The sequence below is a fragment of the Larimichthys crocea genome, chromosome XVIII (genome assembly GCF_000972845.2).
Source record: "Larimichthys crocea isolate SSNF chromosome XVIII, L_crocea_2.0, whole genome shotgun sequence".
Taxonomy (NCBI): domain Eukaryota; kingdom Metazoa; phylum Chordata; class Actinopteri; family Sciaenidae; genus Larimichthys; species Larimichthys crocea.
The window spans coordinates 20,852,082-20,871,802 of NC_040028.1; the positions used below are offsets into that span (position 1 = coordinate 20,852,082).

General features: G+C 45.7%; 3 protein-coding genes across 13 annotated transcripts in view; 1 reads left to right on the forward strand and 2 right to left on the reverse strand.

Annotated features, from left to right (window-relative positions):
• The window catches only part of coa5 (cytochrome C oxidase assembly factor 5), a 7,270-nt gene extending 1,507 nt beyond the window's left edge, over window positions 1-5,763 (forward strand). Inside the window, exons 2-3 of the mRNA XM_027291310.1 lie at window positions 5,387-5,470; window positions 5,545-5,763. Coding sequence (XP_027147111.1) covers window positions 5,387-5,470; window positions 5,545-5,586 — 126 coding nt within the window. The 3' untranslated portion in view covers window positions 5,587-5,763. The remainder of the gene's footprint in view (window positions 1-5,386; window positions 5,471-5,544) is intronic.
• si:dkey-4e7.3 (inosine-uridine preferring nucleoside hydrolase) lies at window positions 5,734-9,910 on the reverse strand. Of its 4 annotated transcripts, none has more exons than XM_027291305.1 (6): window positions 9,802-9,910; window positions 7,807-7,995; window positions 7,043-7,222; window positions 6,840-6,951; window positions 6,223-6,359; window positions 5,734-6,145 (listed from the first exon to the last, which is right to left on the reverse strand). In XM_027291305.1, exons 2-6 carry the CDS (start codon window positions 7,984-7,986, stop codon window positions 5,798-5,800), a joined length of 957 nt encoding a protein of 318 aa, XP_027147106.1. In that variant the 5' UTR covers window positions 7,987-7,995; window positions 9,802-9,910; the 3' UTR covers window positions 5,734-5,797. The 4 variants fall into 4 exon arrangements, with proteins under 4 accessions (XP_027147106.1, XP_027147107.1, XP_019119637.2 ...); XM_027291306.1 differs by lacking the exon at window positions 9,802-9,910 and adding an exon at window positions 9,346-9,787; XM_019264092.2 differs by lacking the exon at window positions 9,802-9,910 and adding an exon at window positions 8,138-8,400.
• A 464-nt stretch (window positions 9,911-10,374) lies between these two features.
• Window positions 10,375-19,721, reverse strand: part of lrch1 (leucine-rich repeats and calponin homology (CH) domain containing 1) — a 55,906-nt gene continuing 46,559 nt past the window's right edge. For 6 of the 8 annotated variants that reach the window (XM_027291289.1, XM_027291288.1, XM_027291291.1 and 3 more), the window contains one exon: window positions 14,701-18,112. In XM_027291289.1, coding sequence (XP_027147090.1) covers window positions 17,825-18,112 — 288 coding nt within the window. In that variant the 3' untranslated portion in view covers window positions 14,701-17,824. Of the gene's footprint in view, window positions 13,847-14,700; window positions 18,113-19,721 lie in introns of those variants that run through there. The other 2 variants (XM_027291292.1, XM_027291294.1) reach the window with 1 other exon arrangement.

The following is a 19,721-nucleotide window of genomic DNA, read 5'->3' on the forward strand; positions in this document are numbered from 1 at the left end:
ACTGCAGGGGGTCCACCCACTTCGTTCGAATAATTATGAAAAATTTATTTCATTTTTTTTTAAAAGAGTAAACTGCAAGCGTTAATGATTCCATTATGCGTGAACGCTCCATCAATCACAAACAGTTTAATAACTCAGGTTAATACGGTGACGAACGTAAACATCAAAGTTTATTACAGGCTTCACAGTGCACTGTGTCCCGTTCTGTTTGGTCTGGTCCGACTCTGAAGAGATAACTGGAAAAATAAGGATACATATAAAAATATTAAAATATCCATGGGGCTCTTTCCATAAACGCAGTATTGACACAGTAGCCTGAGCTTCAGCCTTTAGACCTGAATAATTTATTTCAAGCCATGCGCTTATGCAACATCTCAGCTGGCAGGTCTGGACCAGGTGGGAAAGACTTTGACAGACTGTTGGTTTCTGGTTTGGTACCAGAATGGTGCTCTGACATCACCTAGCATGAACCTGTCATGGTGCAGTACGGCAAAATATTCAGACTGTATTTTTTAAAAATAAAACACCAAAGACAGATCAGGCATTTTTTTTTAGACACTGTAATATTAACGAGAAAATAATTAAACAACAGGCATTCCGAGGACAGCTATGTATCTTCATGCTAAAAGTCACCGTTAACACGGTGGCTCGTTAAACCGAAACACCGATGTTTTTTTTAAATGTATATTATTTATCACGTCATGACGTCACAGCTGATTGCGGTTGATGTTTTGTTTGACAGCTGTCTGCATTCGGCTGACGGTCACCAGTTAACACGGTCGCTGTGTTAACCGGAACACCGGTGTAGCGGCGCTGCCTGTTGACCTCTCAGCTCTGTGCTCGCTGGTTTAGCTCCTGTCGACAGCTAGCCGCTTCACGGTGACTCGCTCAGGTTCAAAGTAACGTTTAAACCAAAGTAACGTGTCTGAGAGGACAGGTGTGTGTCTCAGGTTGTGTCATGTGTGTTCAGGTGTGTGTCTCACCTTTACCACGCAGCAGGGTGCTGAAGCAGACACGCTTTGAGTCCTCTCTGATCCCCGCGCATGCTCTGTCGTCGTCTTTGTCCTCGTAATACTTCGGCATGATGCGCAAACAAAATTTAACATTTATCCACAAACAGTTCAACAAATCAGCTGGCGACTTCAATGTTACTGTCGGCTGCGGCCATGTTCCCCTGAACGGCATGATGGGAACACGGAGAAGTGCATGCTGGGAGAACTTGGTTTTTCATGTGGGTGCCAGCATATTCAAGGAATTCAAGGAATTCAAGGAAATCAAAAAAGTGGACAGTCAGGAGAGAAGATGTAGAAATAATGTAAACTTAAAAATCAGTTTGGAGGAAACAATCAAACATTTACACAGAGTCAGACACATGTCGTCACAGCTCGGAAGCCCAAAGAGGTCACACACATTCATACTTTGTATTTCTGAAGTTTCTCGTGGTAACGAGTTCATTTCTTTTGATTCTTCTTTTATTTTGTCATTATGTCGAATATCAAACGTTATCCTGAGATAACGAGGTCTCGCTGTAATATTCCTGCTGTCATGGGCCCACAAGGACCAACTCCTCATCAGGGAACTATCCCAAACTTCTTGTGAAAAAGCTGCACAGACAGAAGATCAGGCAGGTCCTGAGGGTCAGATCAACAGAGGACACCGACTCTGAAGTACCTCTGTGGTCATGAGGGAACAAACAGCAGCACTGACTGGACCTGCTGGACTCTGAGCCCGTGTGGAGAAGTCACCACGTGACGCCACATGTTGACCTCTGGGTTTTTATGCGTGCTTCGGGAACCTTCAAGACAGACAAGAGTGATCGCCTCTGCGTGGAAGCTGAAGGACGCCTTCCTGTTTGTCTCAGTGGCTCGGATTTCAAAGTCTCTGATGTCTTCAGGGACCTGGACAGGAGACCGGCCTCGGGCTCTGAACTTCCCGATTCCGGTTATTGTGCAAGTTAGAAATGAAATGTCTGGTCTGTGTTTGTGATTTCACAGCTGCGCTGATGCAGATGACATGAGCAGACAAAATCATAAAGATGCCATGACTTCTAACAACTTCGTTTATTTCAAAGATGTAAACGATGTCCAAGACATCAGAGGCAGGCAAACACATGTACATGATGAAGGCACATGAAGATGGCTGTGTGAAGAGGAAGAGGAAGAGGAAGAGTTCCTTGTTTTGTTTTTTTCATCACCTGATCACGTGTTCATGCTGTTTTCATGTTGTCATGCATTCAGTTTTCAGGATGACGACAGAGAGAGAGAGGCCAGCGGTCAAAACATACTCCACACTCAGCTTCCTTTGAGTACAGGAGGGGGGGGAGGAGGAGGGGGAGGAGGAGGAGGGGGGAGGAGGGGAGGAGCAAGCTGCTCCGACCAAACAAAACTTATAAATTACAATAATAATCACCACCGCTCATAAACCAGCTGTGTGAAACCAACTTCACACTCATGAGACGAACATGTCAGCTGAATTTCAAAAAACTATGAAGAGAGACAGAAGACAGACAGAGACGAGAGAGACAGAGAGACAGCAGAGAGACAGACAGAGACAGAGAGAGACAGAGAGGGAGACAGGGAGAGCAGATAATGCTCATTGCTTCTTTTTCTATATTTACGTCAGAGTTCACGACCTCAGCTCTGCACTGATCAGTAGTCTGAAAATTTATGTCCAAAAAAAAACACATGGACAAAAGTGTTGATTCAGTGAAATGAGTCACCACCACACTCTTCTTCACGTAGAGATATTGTTCTTCACATCCAGACTGACTGGACAGTGTGTGTGTGTGTGTGTGTGTGTTTAAATATTTATATCCCAGCAATCAAAGTGTGGAGAGGGAACAGATTGGAAATATGTCGACCTGGATATAGGCACGTCTCATCGATCAGGATCTATTCACACTCTGCGCTCCACCGTCCCGTGTTCTGCTGAACCGAGCCGCAGCCGCGAGCCGAGCCGGAGCGACCCCTCCAGTAGCGTGTAACAATCATGAAAGAAACTACACAACAACAAAACAAATAAAACAGTCTGAACTAGCATAACACTCTGTGAATAGAATAAAAATATATTTACCTCTTGTACAAATAAAGATTTATTTCAATAAATTAAATCACCTTCATAGATCGTCATAGCTGTAATAATATCTCCATATAACAATATTTCCTTCGGGAATGTCTGATTGGTTTTACTAGAAATGGACTCTGAGGCCGCACACGGCCTGTCGGACAGCAGTGACAGAGGGGACGCGTCGTGGGACTCGGACGTGATCTGGTGACATCCTGAGTTTGTTTCAGGACGGGTGGAGCGTTTGGACTCTGCAGTGAGGGCACGGTTTTAGTTTGGGCTGGTGTTGATCTAGAACCTCTCCGTCACCTCCGTCGAGAGAAAGAGAGCAGCTGGCGACAACATTCTTCAATCATCTTTTTTTGTGTTGGCTGAGGCGCTAGTGACAGTGCAAAGCCCCGGCACGCCAAAAGGTGGCAGCATCGAGTGAGTTAGAGGGTTTGGCAGCCTGTGCACCAGTGGACAGTGAGCGTTCGAGTCCTCGTTCATCCAACGACCATCTTGTGATTGTTGATCAACGTGCTTGAGCCAGAGGGGGGAACACACCCCTCGCTGTTTGTTCTGGAGACGTAGTATTCACATTCTCACTAATGAATTAAGAGCACGACAGTGAGAGGGGGAGGAGGAGGGAGGGAGAGAGGGGAGGAGGGATCAATGAGAAGCAAAGTAAAGAACATTATTTGGAGCGGACAGGACCGAGAGTGGCGTTTCCTCAGACGAGCAGCTCTATTGGCTCTAATGACTTCACTGCTGGTTGCTAGGTGCCAGGGCCCTGCGTAAGCAGTCCAGGAGACTGTGGCCCCCCGGGGCCGTGATTCATGTGGCAGCTTCAGGAGAGTCAGCCAGCGATCCTCTTTATGTGAATCTGCAGGAGGAGAGCAGAGCGCCGACATGTTGGATCAGAACAGGCCAGCCGGGATGGGACATGAGTCACACTGCTGCTTTACGGTAAAAACTGGCAGCAGAGTTTTGGTTAATAAATACGGTGCAACCTTTTCTGAACATTACAGTAAATGGACGTTAGTACTTACTCCATATCCAACAGTGTGCTGCCATAAAACTGATAAAAATGTCATGAATGCTGCATGAATGAAATATTACAGTGCTTTACCGCACAGTCAACAGTCTGGATATAAACACTTTATCCTGTATGAATTCCTTTAAATACGTGTAAATAAAGGTTGTGAAACGTGACTGTACGGTCGTGTTTGACATCATTTCTCTGACCTCACTGAGGATGGCCCACACAGCAGAGTCTTTGAGAACTGAGAGCCGAGTGCCAGGACAGGATTGAAGGAAGGATCCACAGCCCCCTCAGCCACGCCTTCTCAAAGTGACCTGTGTGTCACAGGACGACAGCAGGAGACGTTCAGTTACACCTGCACACACACACACCACGCACACACACACACACACACCACACACCCACACACCACACCACACACACACACACAACACACACACACACACACACACACACACACACACTCACCGATCCTGTAGAAGCGGTCCTCAGTTCGTCTGTACTTCTCTTTGGTCTGCAGTCCAGGTTCCTAACGTGTGAACATGCAAGAGAGTAAAACATGAGACGACACATGACGCCGGCGTGTCACAGTGTGTGTGTGTGTGTGTGTGTGTGTGTGTGTTGTGTGTGCCTCCAGCAGAAGCAAACACTCACCCCCTTGGGGTCGCGGACCCCTGGTTGAAGACCCCTGCTTCAGAGCTACATTCTCTTCTTGTTTCCAACAGCTGTCGTAACCACGACGACCACAGCCACCTGTCCGGCTAACGGTCACCAGTTAACACGGTCACTCGTTAAACTGAAACACCGGGACTAGTCTTCTGTTCTACGTCACTGCGCCAAACTCGAGTCGTGAAAATGAGAAATTATCATCCTGACACTTCAACAGCTCCTTCGTTAGTGATGCGTCAGTTACCATGACAACAGCCTGCTTGTGAATCGACGTATTAAACATCTTAAACTCCTTCATGGTCGTTTAAACGTACGTTTAATTCAGTTTAAGGGAGATCTGCACTGAGAGCTCCTCCTGACGTGGTGGGAGCAGCAGTCTGTTGCTGAAGGAGCTGGTTAAGGCCTCCACAGTCTCCTGCAGGAGGTGAGAGGAGTTCCTCCACGTCCTCTGTGGAGTCTCAGAACAGTTTGAGAAAGAAACAGAAGCCACAGATGAAAGAAAGAAACCTTTATTGCACCTCGGAGAACAAACAGAACATCGGGCTTTTGATGGGGATTCACATTTTAACCATCTGACTGTGTGTGTGTGTGTGTGTGTGTGTGTGTGTGTGTGTGTGTGTGTGTGTTCAGGAGGGGAAGCTGCCCAGCGAGTGTTTGAAGGAAGGCCACTGCAAAGCGCTGCAGACGGCGTTCTTTGAGTGCAAGCGGTCGATGGTGAGTTTGTGATCTTCGTCGTCTTCGAGCGGAATTAGAAAACAAACTGACGGACGTGCGTCCTCTCTCCACAGCTGGACTCGAGGTCGAGGTTCAGAGGAAGGAAAGGATTCTGAGGACACTGGACGAGCAGCTGTTAATACTAACGATGATGAAGAAGAAGAAGTCTGTGTGTGTCAGGACTGCTGCTCCTGACTCGTGGATTCCTGGCTCTGATGATGGAGCGTGTCAGGATGAGTGTGTGAGTGTAAAATGAAAAGCGATAAATAAAATGTAAAGACGTTTCTATAAAAGCTGCAGTGAGCTCCGATCGTTATTTTAAACTCGTTATTTCAAAGCGGCCATCATCATCTGCTCGAACTTCTCCATGTCCACCTTCCTGATGATGAACGCCTTGTGAGCCTTCTTCAGGAGGCCCACAGTGTCCACCACCATCATGCCTCTGGTGTGCGTGCCCGTCAGCTCCACGCTGACCGGATAGCGGTCGCTTTCTACCACGAACGAGTCGTCCACGGCGGCCGCCATGGCGTACGAGTCGCAGGAAACCAAACCCCCGCCGCTGATGAACACCTGCTCGAAGCCCTCGCTCTGTGAGACCGCCCTGCTGTGGTGAAAGATCCGGGACATGAAGCGGGCTTTGGCGCTGTCCTGAGACAGCCAGGCGTCACAGAACTCCTGTGGGACGCAGAGCGGACAGATTAGAAGCGTTAACGTGCCGCCGTGAACGAACACGTCTTTAAAGGAAGCCTCACCCAGGACAGCTTGCTGTAGCAGGTGAACTCCCAGCAGGCCAGGTAGGTGGGGCAGTCGTAGTCGTTCAGGACGATGTAGGCGGCTTCGGGGTCAGCGGTGAAGTTGAACTCTCCACAGACTGTCGTGTTTCCTCGAGCTGAAGCAGCAAAGTCACTGATCACACACTGAACTCCACCTCACGGCTGCAGACAGAGTGAACATCGCCGTCATTAAAGGAGTGTCCCTCGTCTCTGTCCCGGGACAGTGTCCACAGATTGTCCAGTGCAGTGAGAGCGAGACGAGGGACAGTGACGACGATGTTCACATCTTGGTTCAAAGAGCAGTGAAGGAGACGGTCTGTAAAAGCAGAGGAGGAGGCCTCAGACACCACCCGTCCTCCACCCACCATGCTGTCCTCTCATCCTCACACTCAGCCTCATGTGACTCTAACGACCATCGAACACACCTGAGCTCAGGTGACCGCTGTCAGATTTCTTAAAGGGACAGCGCAGGGAGCGTCAGTTCACCTCAAACATGTTTATTTTGGAACGTTCTGTCAACGTTACAGAAACACTAGTTAACTTCAGGTTGTCTGACGTTGTCTGAGTGTTAGTTATTGGTTGATGATGTCGCTCACATTCGGTGTTGCCTCCCATGACGTACAGCGCTCGCAGCTTGCTCGGCAGAGACGGATCCATCCTCACAGCCAGAGCCAGGTTGGTGAGAGGCGCCGTGGCAACAAGCGATATCTGGAGAGTGAAACAGATTTATGAACCACACACACACACACACACACACACACACACACACACACAGAGCTCAGGGTGTCACTCCTCTCACCTCTCCTGGGTTCTCGTTGACTATTCGGATCATCGCCGACACGGCGTCTTCCTTCTGAAGCAGGTCCAGACCCGGAGCGTCGGGGTCGGGGGCGTCTCCCAGCCCGTCCTCGCCGTGGAAGTGTCCCGCATTGATGTTGTTCCCGAGGATTGGTTTAGCAGCACCTTTAAACACGGGGACCTGCCACCAGAGGAGACGCTGTTAACCCTGCATAACTTTAAGCCTTAATATAATGTGAACAGGTGAGTTGTATATAAATTCACCCTCAGTACAGTTGTCATGAACGGGGAAATTAGCTACAGAGACCAAAACTGTTTTTTGTACCAGGCTGTAAACATGTTTATTTCTGCTGTGAAGTTGGACATTTGGACATGGGGACTTATGGAGACTGACTCACTTCTGGAGCCAGCCTCAGGTGGACGTTAGAGGAACTGCAGTTTGTGGCTGGCGACCTCAAATGCACTTCTCTTTATCAGGGTCGCGTGAGGCTGGAACGGATCCAGCTCACGTGCATGTTCAGCTTCTCTAACAAACGTCCTGGAGACATTTTAAGCTTTCGAATGAAGATGACGTGAAACCGACTCTTTGGGTTTTCAAGTGGAACTCTAATCTCACTGATCAAACACGGGCTCGTCGTGTTTTCAGTTCCTGCCTCGGGTCATGAGGGAACAAAAGCTCACTGTCGACTCCTCGGACGCGTCACATGGTTGCAGTAAATTCCGATTCACAGCACGCTGTGGAGAAAACAGCAGCTGCACACACACCTCCAGCTTGTTGCAGGCCTGCAGCACTCGCAGTGTGTTCTTACACACATTCTCCACCGTGGTGTTTCCGTGCACACACGTGATGCCCATGATCTTGGTTCCAGGGGCAGCGACCGCCAACATGATGGCCTGTGCGTCGTCCACCCCGCAGTCTACGTCCAGCAGCAGCTTCTTACTCATCGTGAGACCCTGCGGAGACAGAGCACAGCTGTTCAGCACACTGTGGTTAATGTCTGAACATGAAACAGAAGCTCCCACCTGCAGCTACAGTGAACAGATGAACTGAAGCTGGACTGGACACGAGCTCCGAGCAGCAAGGCGGGAATCGAACCTGACTGGGAGGAGTTCTGAGAGAGGAAGCAAAGGTTAACAGCAGATCTGCTTCTCGTTAATCGGTGTCTCTCCTCGTTAATCGGTGTCTCTCCTTAGTGACTCGGCTTGTTCCATACTCTGCAGGCTGGATTTCCAGGTCCAAATGAAGTCAGACAGTTACTCTGCTTCTGTGGACAGTAACATCAGGACCGGCAGCAGAATGAACTCTTTATTAGAGCCAGAGTTTCACTGACTCTATGATAAATTCATAAATTAAATATTATATTATCTCTATGACTCTCTCCTCGTTAATCGGTGTCTCTCCTTAGTGACTCGGCTTGTTCCATGCTCTGCAGGCTGGATTTCCAGGTCCAAATGAAGTCAGATAGTTACTCTGACTTTTTCTTATATACCTTTTATGCAAATTTCATATGTCCTGCGACTCGGACTCTTCCTGGGCTGATCCATATTTTCATCTTGGTCCACTGAGGCCAAGAAGTTTTCTTTTGTTTTATTCTTCACTGGATGACTCCGTCAGACTGACTCCATCATGTCACTGATCTGTCCAACTGTATTTCTTAAAGTTCTATGTTTCACTCATTAAACCTGTGCTTACTGTCCGATCAGCATTCTGTGTGATTATTCAAAGGATTATATTTCTCTTGATTACACAGTTTCATTTATTTACATTATTAAAGTACAAATATTCTCAGCCATCATCGTCCTTGTAAATGTACTTTAAGTATTCAAAGTAAATGAGCTGCTGCAGTATGAACAGGATAAACTGAGTCATTCTAATATGTGCACACATGTTGTAATAACACACAGTGCTGAGTAGCAGCAGCATTTTTATACAAACTACGGACAGAAAGTAAAAGTTTGTTTAGTAGATTATTTCTTTGTTGTAACAATCTTACAGCACAAAGCCTAATTATATTATTATTATTATTATTATTATTATTATTATTATTATTATTATCATCATCATCATCATCATCATCATCATCATCATCATCATTAATAATAATGAGGCTGGCATGAAATATATCACCAAGTAGAGTGAGGCGCGTTGTTACAACAGAGAAATGATCTACAAACATTTCTGTACTTTTTAAAATTATATTAGCAGCTGATGTTAAATCTGCTGCAGGTACATTTCTACAAATATTAGCAGCTGATGTTAAATCTGCTGCAGGTACATTTCTACAACACTTAAAATTCACTTACTTTCTGTCCAGCCCTGTCTCCGTCTCTGTCTCTGTGTCTGTCTCAAATGTCTCGTGACGGTCAGATAAAGTGATAAGTCACGTTTCTGCACGTGAAAACACCTTCACGGCTTCTTTCAACACGGTGTTCCGGTTTAATAAGTGACCGTGTTAACTGGTGACCGCTGGCCGAATAGATCTGTGGTTGTCGTGGTTACGGCAGTTATTGAAATGAGAGCGCGCACTAAAGACGAAGCAGCTGGGTTTTATTTATTTTATTTTTTTACGTTAACGAGAAAATTAAACAATGGAGGCATTCTCGAGGACAGCTACGTGCCGTAACCACGACAACCAGACACATTCGGCTGACGGTCACCAGTTAACACGGTCACCAGTTAAAGCAGGGCAGCCCGTGTAGCTCGTGTTTGTCGGTGTGGACCTTCTCGTGAAGCTCTCGTGCTGTAAAGAGGTGGCTCACCTGTCGAACCTGCCCGCGTGGCGCCAAGGACGACCGACATCCGACTCACCCGTTTACTTCCGGTGTTTCAGTTTAACGAGCGACCGTGTTAACTGATGACCGAATGCATCCGTGGTTGTCATGGTTACGAAAGCCATTTTAAAAAAAAGCAGAACGTAACTGTCCGGTAGTTTTATCTGACAGTGTGACGTCAACAAACAGGCAATCATCAGGACAGACAGTCACCAGTTAACACGGTCGCTCGTTAAACCGAAACACCGGGATAATGTGGTTTAACAGTTAACTCTGAACATGTTGTTGAAGTATTCAAATACGTTTGTACAAAATGTTTTCAGCACTTTGAATTATATTTAATATAATAAACATGAATATCTACGGAAGCCCTAAGCAGCCATACATTATATTTTCTGTTTGTTATTTATGTCGTTATCTCGTAATAACAAATGTTGTTAATGACATAATCACTTTGAGACTTTAGGAAAATAAATGAAATAAAACGTCTGACTGCTTCTCCTGAGAGATCCACAATGATAAGTCGTGTTTTGTGCAGCGATGCAACAAAAGCAACATTAGTTTTTGACATCTGAGGTCTTTACTGACAAAGTGGTGAGAGTTACAGTGCAGTATGTACAGTATTCACAGCAGTTAAGGCGACATTAAAGGGACAGTTCATGCATGTAAAACGGAGCGGCTGTACAAACAAATCACACAAGAGGTTTCACAAACAGACACTGAAGTGGGTGTTACATAAAAATACATCTGCTCCCAGTCAGAAGAGAGAAACAAGTACAAAAGTGTGAGTACAGTATAATATGTACAAAAACAGACTGCTCCACGTTCAGCAGGCATTTCTCTATTTACCACACATTTACACATTTACATCCGACTCTGATTCTTAGAAAAAGAAAAGGTGATTCTCAGTTGCCAAAACAAAGACATAAATACAGAAGTTTAAAGTGCACATTCTGTCAGGGGGAAGCAGCCAGCTTGGTTTTTTATTTTATTGCTTTTCCCAAAAACACTGTGATGATGCGATGTGAACAGAACTGTGGAAATCAAATCTGTGACTGTGTTCAGCAGGCGTGTTCAGTCCGAATGATGGAAACGTTGGTTCTTTAAAATAATTCTGCTGACTCATGGTTGGACCGATATAGTGTTGTGATGACGTGATTATTCGGTTTGCCGATGTGTTTCATGGTGAGATATACAGTACATGAAGAAACAGACACAAACATAACTCATCACTCCTTTTTGAAATATTCCTCCGACAAATAAAACAATATGTACATATTTAAATAAAATCCTTTACATATACTTTTATCACAAGAGTGTAAATGTTTGTTTTGGCAACTGTCAAATCGATCCAGTGGAAGCATTTCTTTATGTTGAAGCTTTGGATGCCGAGCTGGAGAACACAAACACAAATCTGTATAATGATATAATAACTATGACTGTTAAAGATGATTTATTTGAACTAACCTGTTAATTCTTGGATTCATTACTTCACCTGCTCCACCTTTAATCTGAGACATTTTTTTAACTGTATCACGTGATATTTTTTTAAGTGTCAGTAACAGTGTGACCTCATACGGTAACTTCTTTGACTTTGATTTGCAGCCTAAAACTGAACTGAAAAAGAAATAACGCTCCAGGGTTGAAATTTTAAATTTCAAAGTATTTCAGTGAGTTCCCTATAGAGGGTTAAAAGCATGAACATGAACTGTGATCATGACCCAGCAGAATCTCCTGCTCAGTTTAATCATTCTCAAAGATTCAAAGCTTCTTCTGCTCGTTTGTGTCTCGCTGCAATCTGTGCTTTCTAATCTGGTTTGTGTCCGATGGACAGAGACAGTGAATGAGAGTGAGGGAGCACAGACAGTTAAGCAGCTGTTGTTTAGGAGGTGGAGCGGGTCGTCCACTGATCAGATGTTCGGCGGTTCGATCCTTGGGCAACATACTGAAGCAGCTGCACCAATGGACAGTTGACATGATTGTTTCACGGGACAGGTGAACTCTGATTGGTCTGAATGCAGCTCAGGTGTGTCGACTATTATTTACTGCCCCTTTAAAGTCTTTGTGTCAGTCAAAAGGCCAACTGGCAACTCGCTTGTTCACACACACACACACACACACACACACACACACACACACACACACACACACTGTTGACATAGCAGGCTGTGGAGTGAAGCATCAACAGTGTGTGTATGAACCCAAACCGACCCTGAGACGCCAGTCTCAAATCTCACACAGCAGCACTGCCGTGTGTGTGTGTGTGCGTGTGTGTGTGTGCGTGTGTGTGTCGTATAAACGTTTCTTGTCTTTTGTTAGTTTGGCTTTTAAAGCTCAGCGGCTCTGACTTTTTTAAAACTCACCGAGTTTCAGGAGTTTTAAAAAAACGACACTGACGTGCACCCGCGTCATCCCACAAATATAAAAATCTGGTATACAACTCTGATTGTTCAGATCAAGTGTCTGTCGCAGCATGATGAGGATCAAAATATCTACACAGGGATGAAGAAACGAAAAGGCTGTCAGGAAACACACGGTGCTCCGCGTTGGCAGATCTGAGATCTGAGTGACGCTAACCTGGACATGCAGAGAGCTCCACGCTGAAGCTGCAAGTAGAAAACAACCATAGCTAAAATATATTAGAGAAAAATATTTTTGGGATATTTCTTTCTTTCTTTTTTTGCATGTGTACAACAACTCAGCGTCTCTTTCTATTATAAATATCTGAAAGTTTAAATACAGATTGTGGTTACACGTCGTCTCTCTCCGCGTTGAGACCACGTGTTGGTTTGATTCTCCTCAGAGCACGGCGGCAGAAAGACTCACACAGTCCACAAACACGATAGATAACTGATGGTCTGTGACGGGGGGACGCTTGGTGAAATAAGATGTCCCTGCATCGAGTGTTAAGGCCACTTTCAGGATGAAGTCGTAACACTTCGTAACAAACATCATCAATAAATGACGGATGACGGAGGGTGGAGGTCTCCAACCAACGCAGGACAGGAGACTGCGACCTGTTTTAAGCTGTTACGGATACGTAATGTCAGTTAACAGACGAAACTAATCAAGGTTCAGTTCCATTTAGTGCAGCAGAGACTTTGCAGACACCCTGACCCTGTTTGAGCTGAATGGAACGGGACCTTCATTAGCCACTATCAACTTTCCATTTATTAACGACCTGTTACTTTTAGTAGAAGAAGAAATGAACTTCTTATTACAGGCGTCATTTTATGACAAAATAAGTTTTGTTATGACGTAACTTTAAATTTCTATTAAAACCTGAAACACAAAGTTTTACAAATCATCCTGTAATATTAATATAACTCTTTTTTTTTGTTTTAAAGGTCCAGTGTGTAAAAAAATTTAGCGACATCTTGTGGTGAAGTTTCAGATTGCAGCCGACTGAAAACCCCTCACCTCTCCCTCTTGGTTCAAGCATGAAGGAGAAACTGCAGTGAAACTTCTAAGAGACATAAACACAACAAAGCTGATTACAGACTGATAAAAACATATCATGGTTTTTATATTGAATGTCAATAGATACACACCGGACCTTTAACCTACAGACTTTTGAGTTTGGCTCTAATTCTTCTTCATCATTTTAAAATTGTGTTCAGTTGTGTTTATCTGAAGATTCATTTTCACGCACCCACCCTGAAGTTAATAAAAAAACAACATTTATGGTGAGAAGTCACCTGCAACCAGTCAAACACTGTTTGTTTGTTTGTTGTTGGCTCTGCATCAGAATACTGAATTCACCCAGACGTTCTCTGAAGATCAGTAAATAAATCCACGTCTTTAGTTCCCATCATCCTTAAATATAATAAACTCTGTTACTGAGAAGGCTGCACAGGTGTGTCGTGGCCTCAGCGTGTCCATCCAGGTGTGGGTTCGAGCTCCGCCCGTCTTCCGCCGCTCACGTCAGGAGGGTGTGTTTGGAGGAGGCCTCGTCCACCAGAGCCTGCACCGTCATGCTCACCTTCACCAGGCCTTTCTCCTCCAGGATGTGGTGAGGAAGACACAGTTTGTCCTGAGAGGAGGAGAGACGAGAGGGAGGGAGGGAGAGGAGGAGGCAGAAGAGGATTTAAACACGATGCTTAAATATCAGGAGTGTTTCTGCATGTATGTATTCTTCACTCAGTCCAACGCTGCCAAAGCAGCTCACTCTCTCAGCTACACGTGCAGTGAAACACTTTGTTATTTAATCATTTATCAGCTTGAGGCTGCGTTAACAGATTTATCTGTCTAAACGTCCTGTGTGAGGCCGAACACTCGGAAACCTGGAAAACTTGGAGCAGGTTCTCTCGTAGTTAAACTCCGGCTATGTGTGGAGAGCGTCCTCTTAATTTGTGACAACCAAGTAGCAACCTCTGTGGCTGTGACGTGAAATACCAAAAAACTGCAGTTCCTCTAATGTCCACCTGAGGCTGGCTCCAGAAGTGAGTCAGTCTCCATAAGTCCCCATGTCCAAATGTCCAACTTCACAGCAGAAATAAACATGTTTACAGCCTGGTACAAAAAACAGTTTTGGTCTCTGTAGCTAATTTCCCCGTTCATGACAACTGTACTGAGGGTGAATTTATATACAACTCACCTGTTCACATTATATTAAGGCTTAAAGTTATGCAGGATTAAGTGCGTGGACGCTTTGATTGACAGGTGGGCGTGGTTACAGGTGGCTTGTTCAGCTGCCTCAGGTCCACTGATGATCCACGACTTTCCTGATTTTTAGATTGGAAGCGGCGACCAGAGCCAGCATCAGAAACTTATCACGTCACGTATCCGTAATGTGCTTGGTGGGAAAATATGCGCGTGGTAACGATGTATCAAACTTTAAGAGCTGGTCGTGTGAAGTCTGCGAAGTTAAACAATGACTCAGACAACTTCCTAAACTGCATTTATTAGCTCAGTCTTTAACACTGTCAAATATCATACACAAGTCATAAAAATCATCCGTCACACATGAAGTCCATTCACATCGGCACGAAGTGAAAAAATCTGTGCAGCTGAAGGTTTACTGCAAGAATGAACTCACAGAACGCCGAGAACTGAAACCATCACGTTCAGATTTTACCAGCTCACAACACGAGGCGTTCAGTTTCTGTGAATTATCAATCAGCCGGCCAAAATTATTTTCTTTAACGTTACGGCACAACGCTCAGTGTGAGAGCGACGTCCAAATCATCTAAAATAAACAGCTTAAGAAGACTAATATATATCTAACTCCATAAACTCATCTAGTGACTATAGCCCTTCATAAACAGTCACGTTGCATATCAGGAGAGAGCAGAGGTGTGATGGGAACTAAACGGCGCTAGAGCAGGACGGAAATAAATAAATAAATAAATAAATACATTTTCATCTTAATCTTCAAACTTCATAATCAGCTTTTAAATAATTCATCCTGTGTTAAACAATAAGAACTCTGGGAATATGGCTTCAGTCTGCTCCTCACCACTTTAACGTCACATATTTGAAAAGAAGAAATAATAATAATAATAATAACACTTGTGCAGCTCTATAATGGAAACAATCAGAAAAAATACACCTTCAAGTCTTCGACTGTCAGCAGTAACATTTGGCGGCCACACTGGAGGCGCCTCAACCGACCATTATTGTGTTGTTGTTGTTCAGACGCTGTGGGGTCACTGCTCGACTCAGACTGGAGAAACAACACTAAGTCACCGGAACGCCTAAAAACAAAACGTCTGCATCAAATCACAGAAGCCATCAACGTCTTCTCTACTCGGCTTCAAGTGTGTGACTGAACAAAGACAGTTCACCGCGGACGTGTTTACATGCACACCAGGTATCAAAGCTAATTAAAGGATGGAATACCTGCTTCAGTCCACATTGGTTGATTTGAACGTTAGCAGAATATTTTTCTGTTTTCATGGATGAACGACTCGAACCTTCGACCTCGACTTTGTAACATGAAGTCAAGCAAACAATGCAGAACGAGCTGTTACCAACAAAATAAAAGATCAAAATGTATTCGTATTTATTTTTAGCTCCATGGAAAGTCTGACTAATAACTACAAAAACAATCGACTCCTACGTTAAAACTAGGTGAGCTAACTTCAGGACAGATTTGGCATCGACGTCCGTGAACCCCACTGTACTTTAAAGAAATTATTCTAAAAGTCTGCAGAGATCATATTCTATAGAGGCCCCCATCTTCATCAGAAATGTTTCAACACCTCTGATTTTATCACACATCGCAGCCGGAGCATACCACTGAATATTATTATATTTTCAGAAATATATATTCAGATCATTTCCTAGTGTATAAGACGGTGGAGAGGTGTGGGAGGGGCTCAGGTGACAGTGATTGGCACACCTGGATCCAGTTAGCTGATCACTCTCCCTCGTTAACAGAGCAACGACACAGACGGCGGGCAGCAGAAGGTTGCATGTGCCGACTGGATAAATAAGTCCTGGTGTGTTTCCATTGGCAGAAGACACAAAGATGTCATAACATCCAGATTTTACGAACATTTCAGATTTCTGACTTTGCTGTTATTTGCTCCAGCTCTGGCAGTTCTAATGTCGCCATGCCGTCGTCACGTCTCGTTGACTAACAGATTTTTTTCAATAACTGGTCATGTGCATGTACACACAGCCGCCGTCACTGGATTGACAGAAAAGGAAGAACGGTCCACTGCACCTCCATGATGGCGCCAAATGTCACTAACGACACCATCGCCACCTGCTCCGTGTTAAATACTGTACAACACGCACAGTCTGCATCTAAAGTCTGAACACAAGCACTGAACGAGTTCTGTGACGTGTCTTAGTTTGGACAGTAACTGGATGTAAATGTTTGAACCCTCTCCGATCAGATCAGACTCTGTACGGCATGTTCATAAGACATCAACGACTGTTAGTGACGACCTGCTGCTCCACGTGCCCTGCTTCATGCAGAATCTACTGCAAAGACAAAAAAAATCTTTATCCCTCGAACGGGCGACGAGGAGAGAAAAAAAATCAAAGAGGAGTCGAAGGTGAAGAGAGGAGAGAAGTTTCATGCGGAACGCTGCATTCGTACCACACGGGATCAACTCTGGATTATCTGTGAAGGTTCTCAGTCCTCCAGGTCATCGTGGGAAAGGATCGGAGACGTTAATGGTCGTTAATGGTCGTTGGTGTTGAGACGACAGTCGTCTCAACAGTCGTCTCAACAGTCGTCTCAACAGTCCTCGACAGTCGTCGTTAGTACTCGTTGGTGTTGAGACGACTGTCGTCAGAATCGTTAAGGTCACCTCACCTGGTGTTGAGACGACAGTCGTCTCAACAGTCGACGACTGTCGTCTCAACAGTCCTCAACAGTCGTCGTTAGTACTCGTTAAGGTCACCTCAGGTGACCTTAACGAGTACTAACGACAGTCGTCTTAACACCAACGAGCACTAAGACCCGAGCGGAACAGTGGGCTGATCGACGATCTACGAGGATCTACGATCTGCTCTCCACCAGTCAGCCAGGACTGAAGTGACAAAACATCTTCACGGATCTAGAAACGAGCCCAGCTGCCCCAGACGTAACCTTTTTGAAGATCTGTTCTATAAAGTTATGTTTGTGTGCAGTGTTCACTTTATAACTGTGCGATGATCAGTAAGAGCGACCATGCGAGCACGTGTAGTGACGCTCGAGACTTTCTTTGTGTTGTGACTGGTTCTCAAACTGCGGCTCCCTGTAGTGGCACGCTTTAATGAAAAAGATTTAAATAAAGTCATAATACTGTGAAAGTACGACTAAAACTCTGATTCAAATAACTGGAATATTGCTTAAATGTAATTTTAGAATGAAAGCCTCTGATCTGTTTATCGAGCTCGACATGTTTGAGGGAAATCCAGCGACTGCTGTCGACGGACTCTACGGAACCAGACAAAGTCGATTTCTGAGCATCGTCTTTCCCGTGTGACCCGAATGCAGCAAAAATGAAGGAGGAGCAGCGTGGCAGAAAGAGGGCGGAGCTAGCAGGTGACACACAGGATGCTGCCGTCACGATTACGTCAGCTCGCTCCAGCTGTAGGCCACGAACAGCAGGACCAGGCAGAGGATGTGAAGCAGGCTCGAGCCAATAAGGTCCCAGATTTGCCATGCGGGAGGCGGAGTTTGAGTAGTGACGGAAACCAATGAGGGAGTCTCTGACTTCCCGGAGGAGGCGGGGCTCGGAGCTGAGATCGCCTCTTTCCTGTCCAGAGAGGTCGTATCCAAGGCGACCAGCAGCTGAACTGTGGCGCGAACCGGCTGCAGGCGGCACTGGATGATGTCATACGGCGAGCAGAGGGAAGACTGGCGCCGCCGTAAGGAAGAATGATGAAGAGAGGGACGGAAGGAGCAGGAGGAGGGAATAAAAGAACAAAGGAGGGAAGGAAGGAATGAAGGAGGAGGGAAGGAGAAGAGTGGGAAATGAGAGAAGGAAGGAGGGAATGAAGGTATGTGAGGAAAAACAGGAGAGGACGAGGACAAGTGACGAAGATGAGAAGTTCAAACAGAAATGTGAAGGAGGAGAAGAGAGGGGGACAAGGAGGAGGACGAGGAGGAGGAGGAGGAGAAGAGAGGAGGAGGACAAGGAGGAGGAGGAGAAGAAAGGAGGAGGAGGAGAAGAGAGGAGGAGGAGGAGGAGGACGAGGAGGACAAGGAGGAGGAGAAGAAAGGAGGAGGAGGAGAAAGGAGGAGGAGGAGGAGAAAGGAGGAGGAGGAGAAGAGAGGAGGACGAGGAGGAGGACGAGGAGGAGGAGGAGGAGAAGAGAGGAGGAGGACAAGGAGGAGGAGAAGAAAGGAGGAGGAGGACAAGGAGGAGGAGAAGAGAGGAGGAGGAGGAGACATGGTGCGATCCAGCCAGAAAAGTAAAAGAGAAAGAAAAGTTAGGAAGTTAACCGATGGACACCGAGGTCAAAGGTCAAAGACAAGAGCGTGTGAGCGGTGAGGTGAGGAGGCGGGATGAAGGGCAGGCATGGGGGTTACCATGGCAACGAGCAGGGATGCTCACTGAGAGGAGGATGGAGCTCTTCTTCTTCTTCTTCTTCTTCTTCTTCTTCTTCATCCTCCTCTCAGTGAGCAGTCCGTTAGCACGAGCGCTAACTCAGAGAGAAGCTCTTAGCACGTTAGCTTAGCTTAGCTTTTGCAGAAGCATGGTCAGTGAAGCATTCAAGGCTGGAGACGAGCAACGAGCAACGAGCAACGAGCAACGAGCAACGAGCAGCAGCAGCAGCAGCAGCAGCAGCAGCAGCAGCAGCAGCAGCAGGATGGAGGGCAAAGGTCAACCAAGCCGTTCAGTTTCTCAAAGACGACCAAAAACTCAAATATGAAACAAAAACAATCAAAAGATAAAACTGACGTCAACGTGATTTATCTGATTTAGTCACAGACTGAAGGTGAATCTTTGCTTTAAAGGAAACTTTAACATTTGGGGAAATATTTCTAATTTCTAATTTCTTGCTGAGAGTTCGAGTTCAACACCACACACGTCTGTGCTGCAGCGTCGGTTTGTCTTTTAGTTCAAGCAGAAACCACGCTTAACCCAAAGCTTCTGTTAATATCAGCTACCTCAGGACGTTTCATACCGTCTGGTCTCGGTCTCAGTTTAGTCTCGACTAACAACACTGCTGCACAGCCTACCTGGCTGCTGGGGCTTCATATGTAGCACAGCGGCATGTGAGTGTGGTATCAACGATCTCATCCAACTCTCGGTCACGTAACGGTTCAGTGTGTGTGTGTGTGTGTGTGTGTGTGTGTGTGTGTGTGTTTCTCTAAACGTCAAAGTCTCTCCTGCTGCCATATTCTTCAGACTCAGATCACGTGAACAGTAACTGGACGATCATTCAGCTGCTACACCTGAACTGAGTCACGACGTCCTGCTGTCACACATCCAGTGTAAAGCTAAGTGTTGTGCACACAC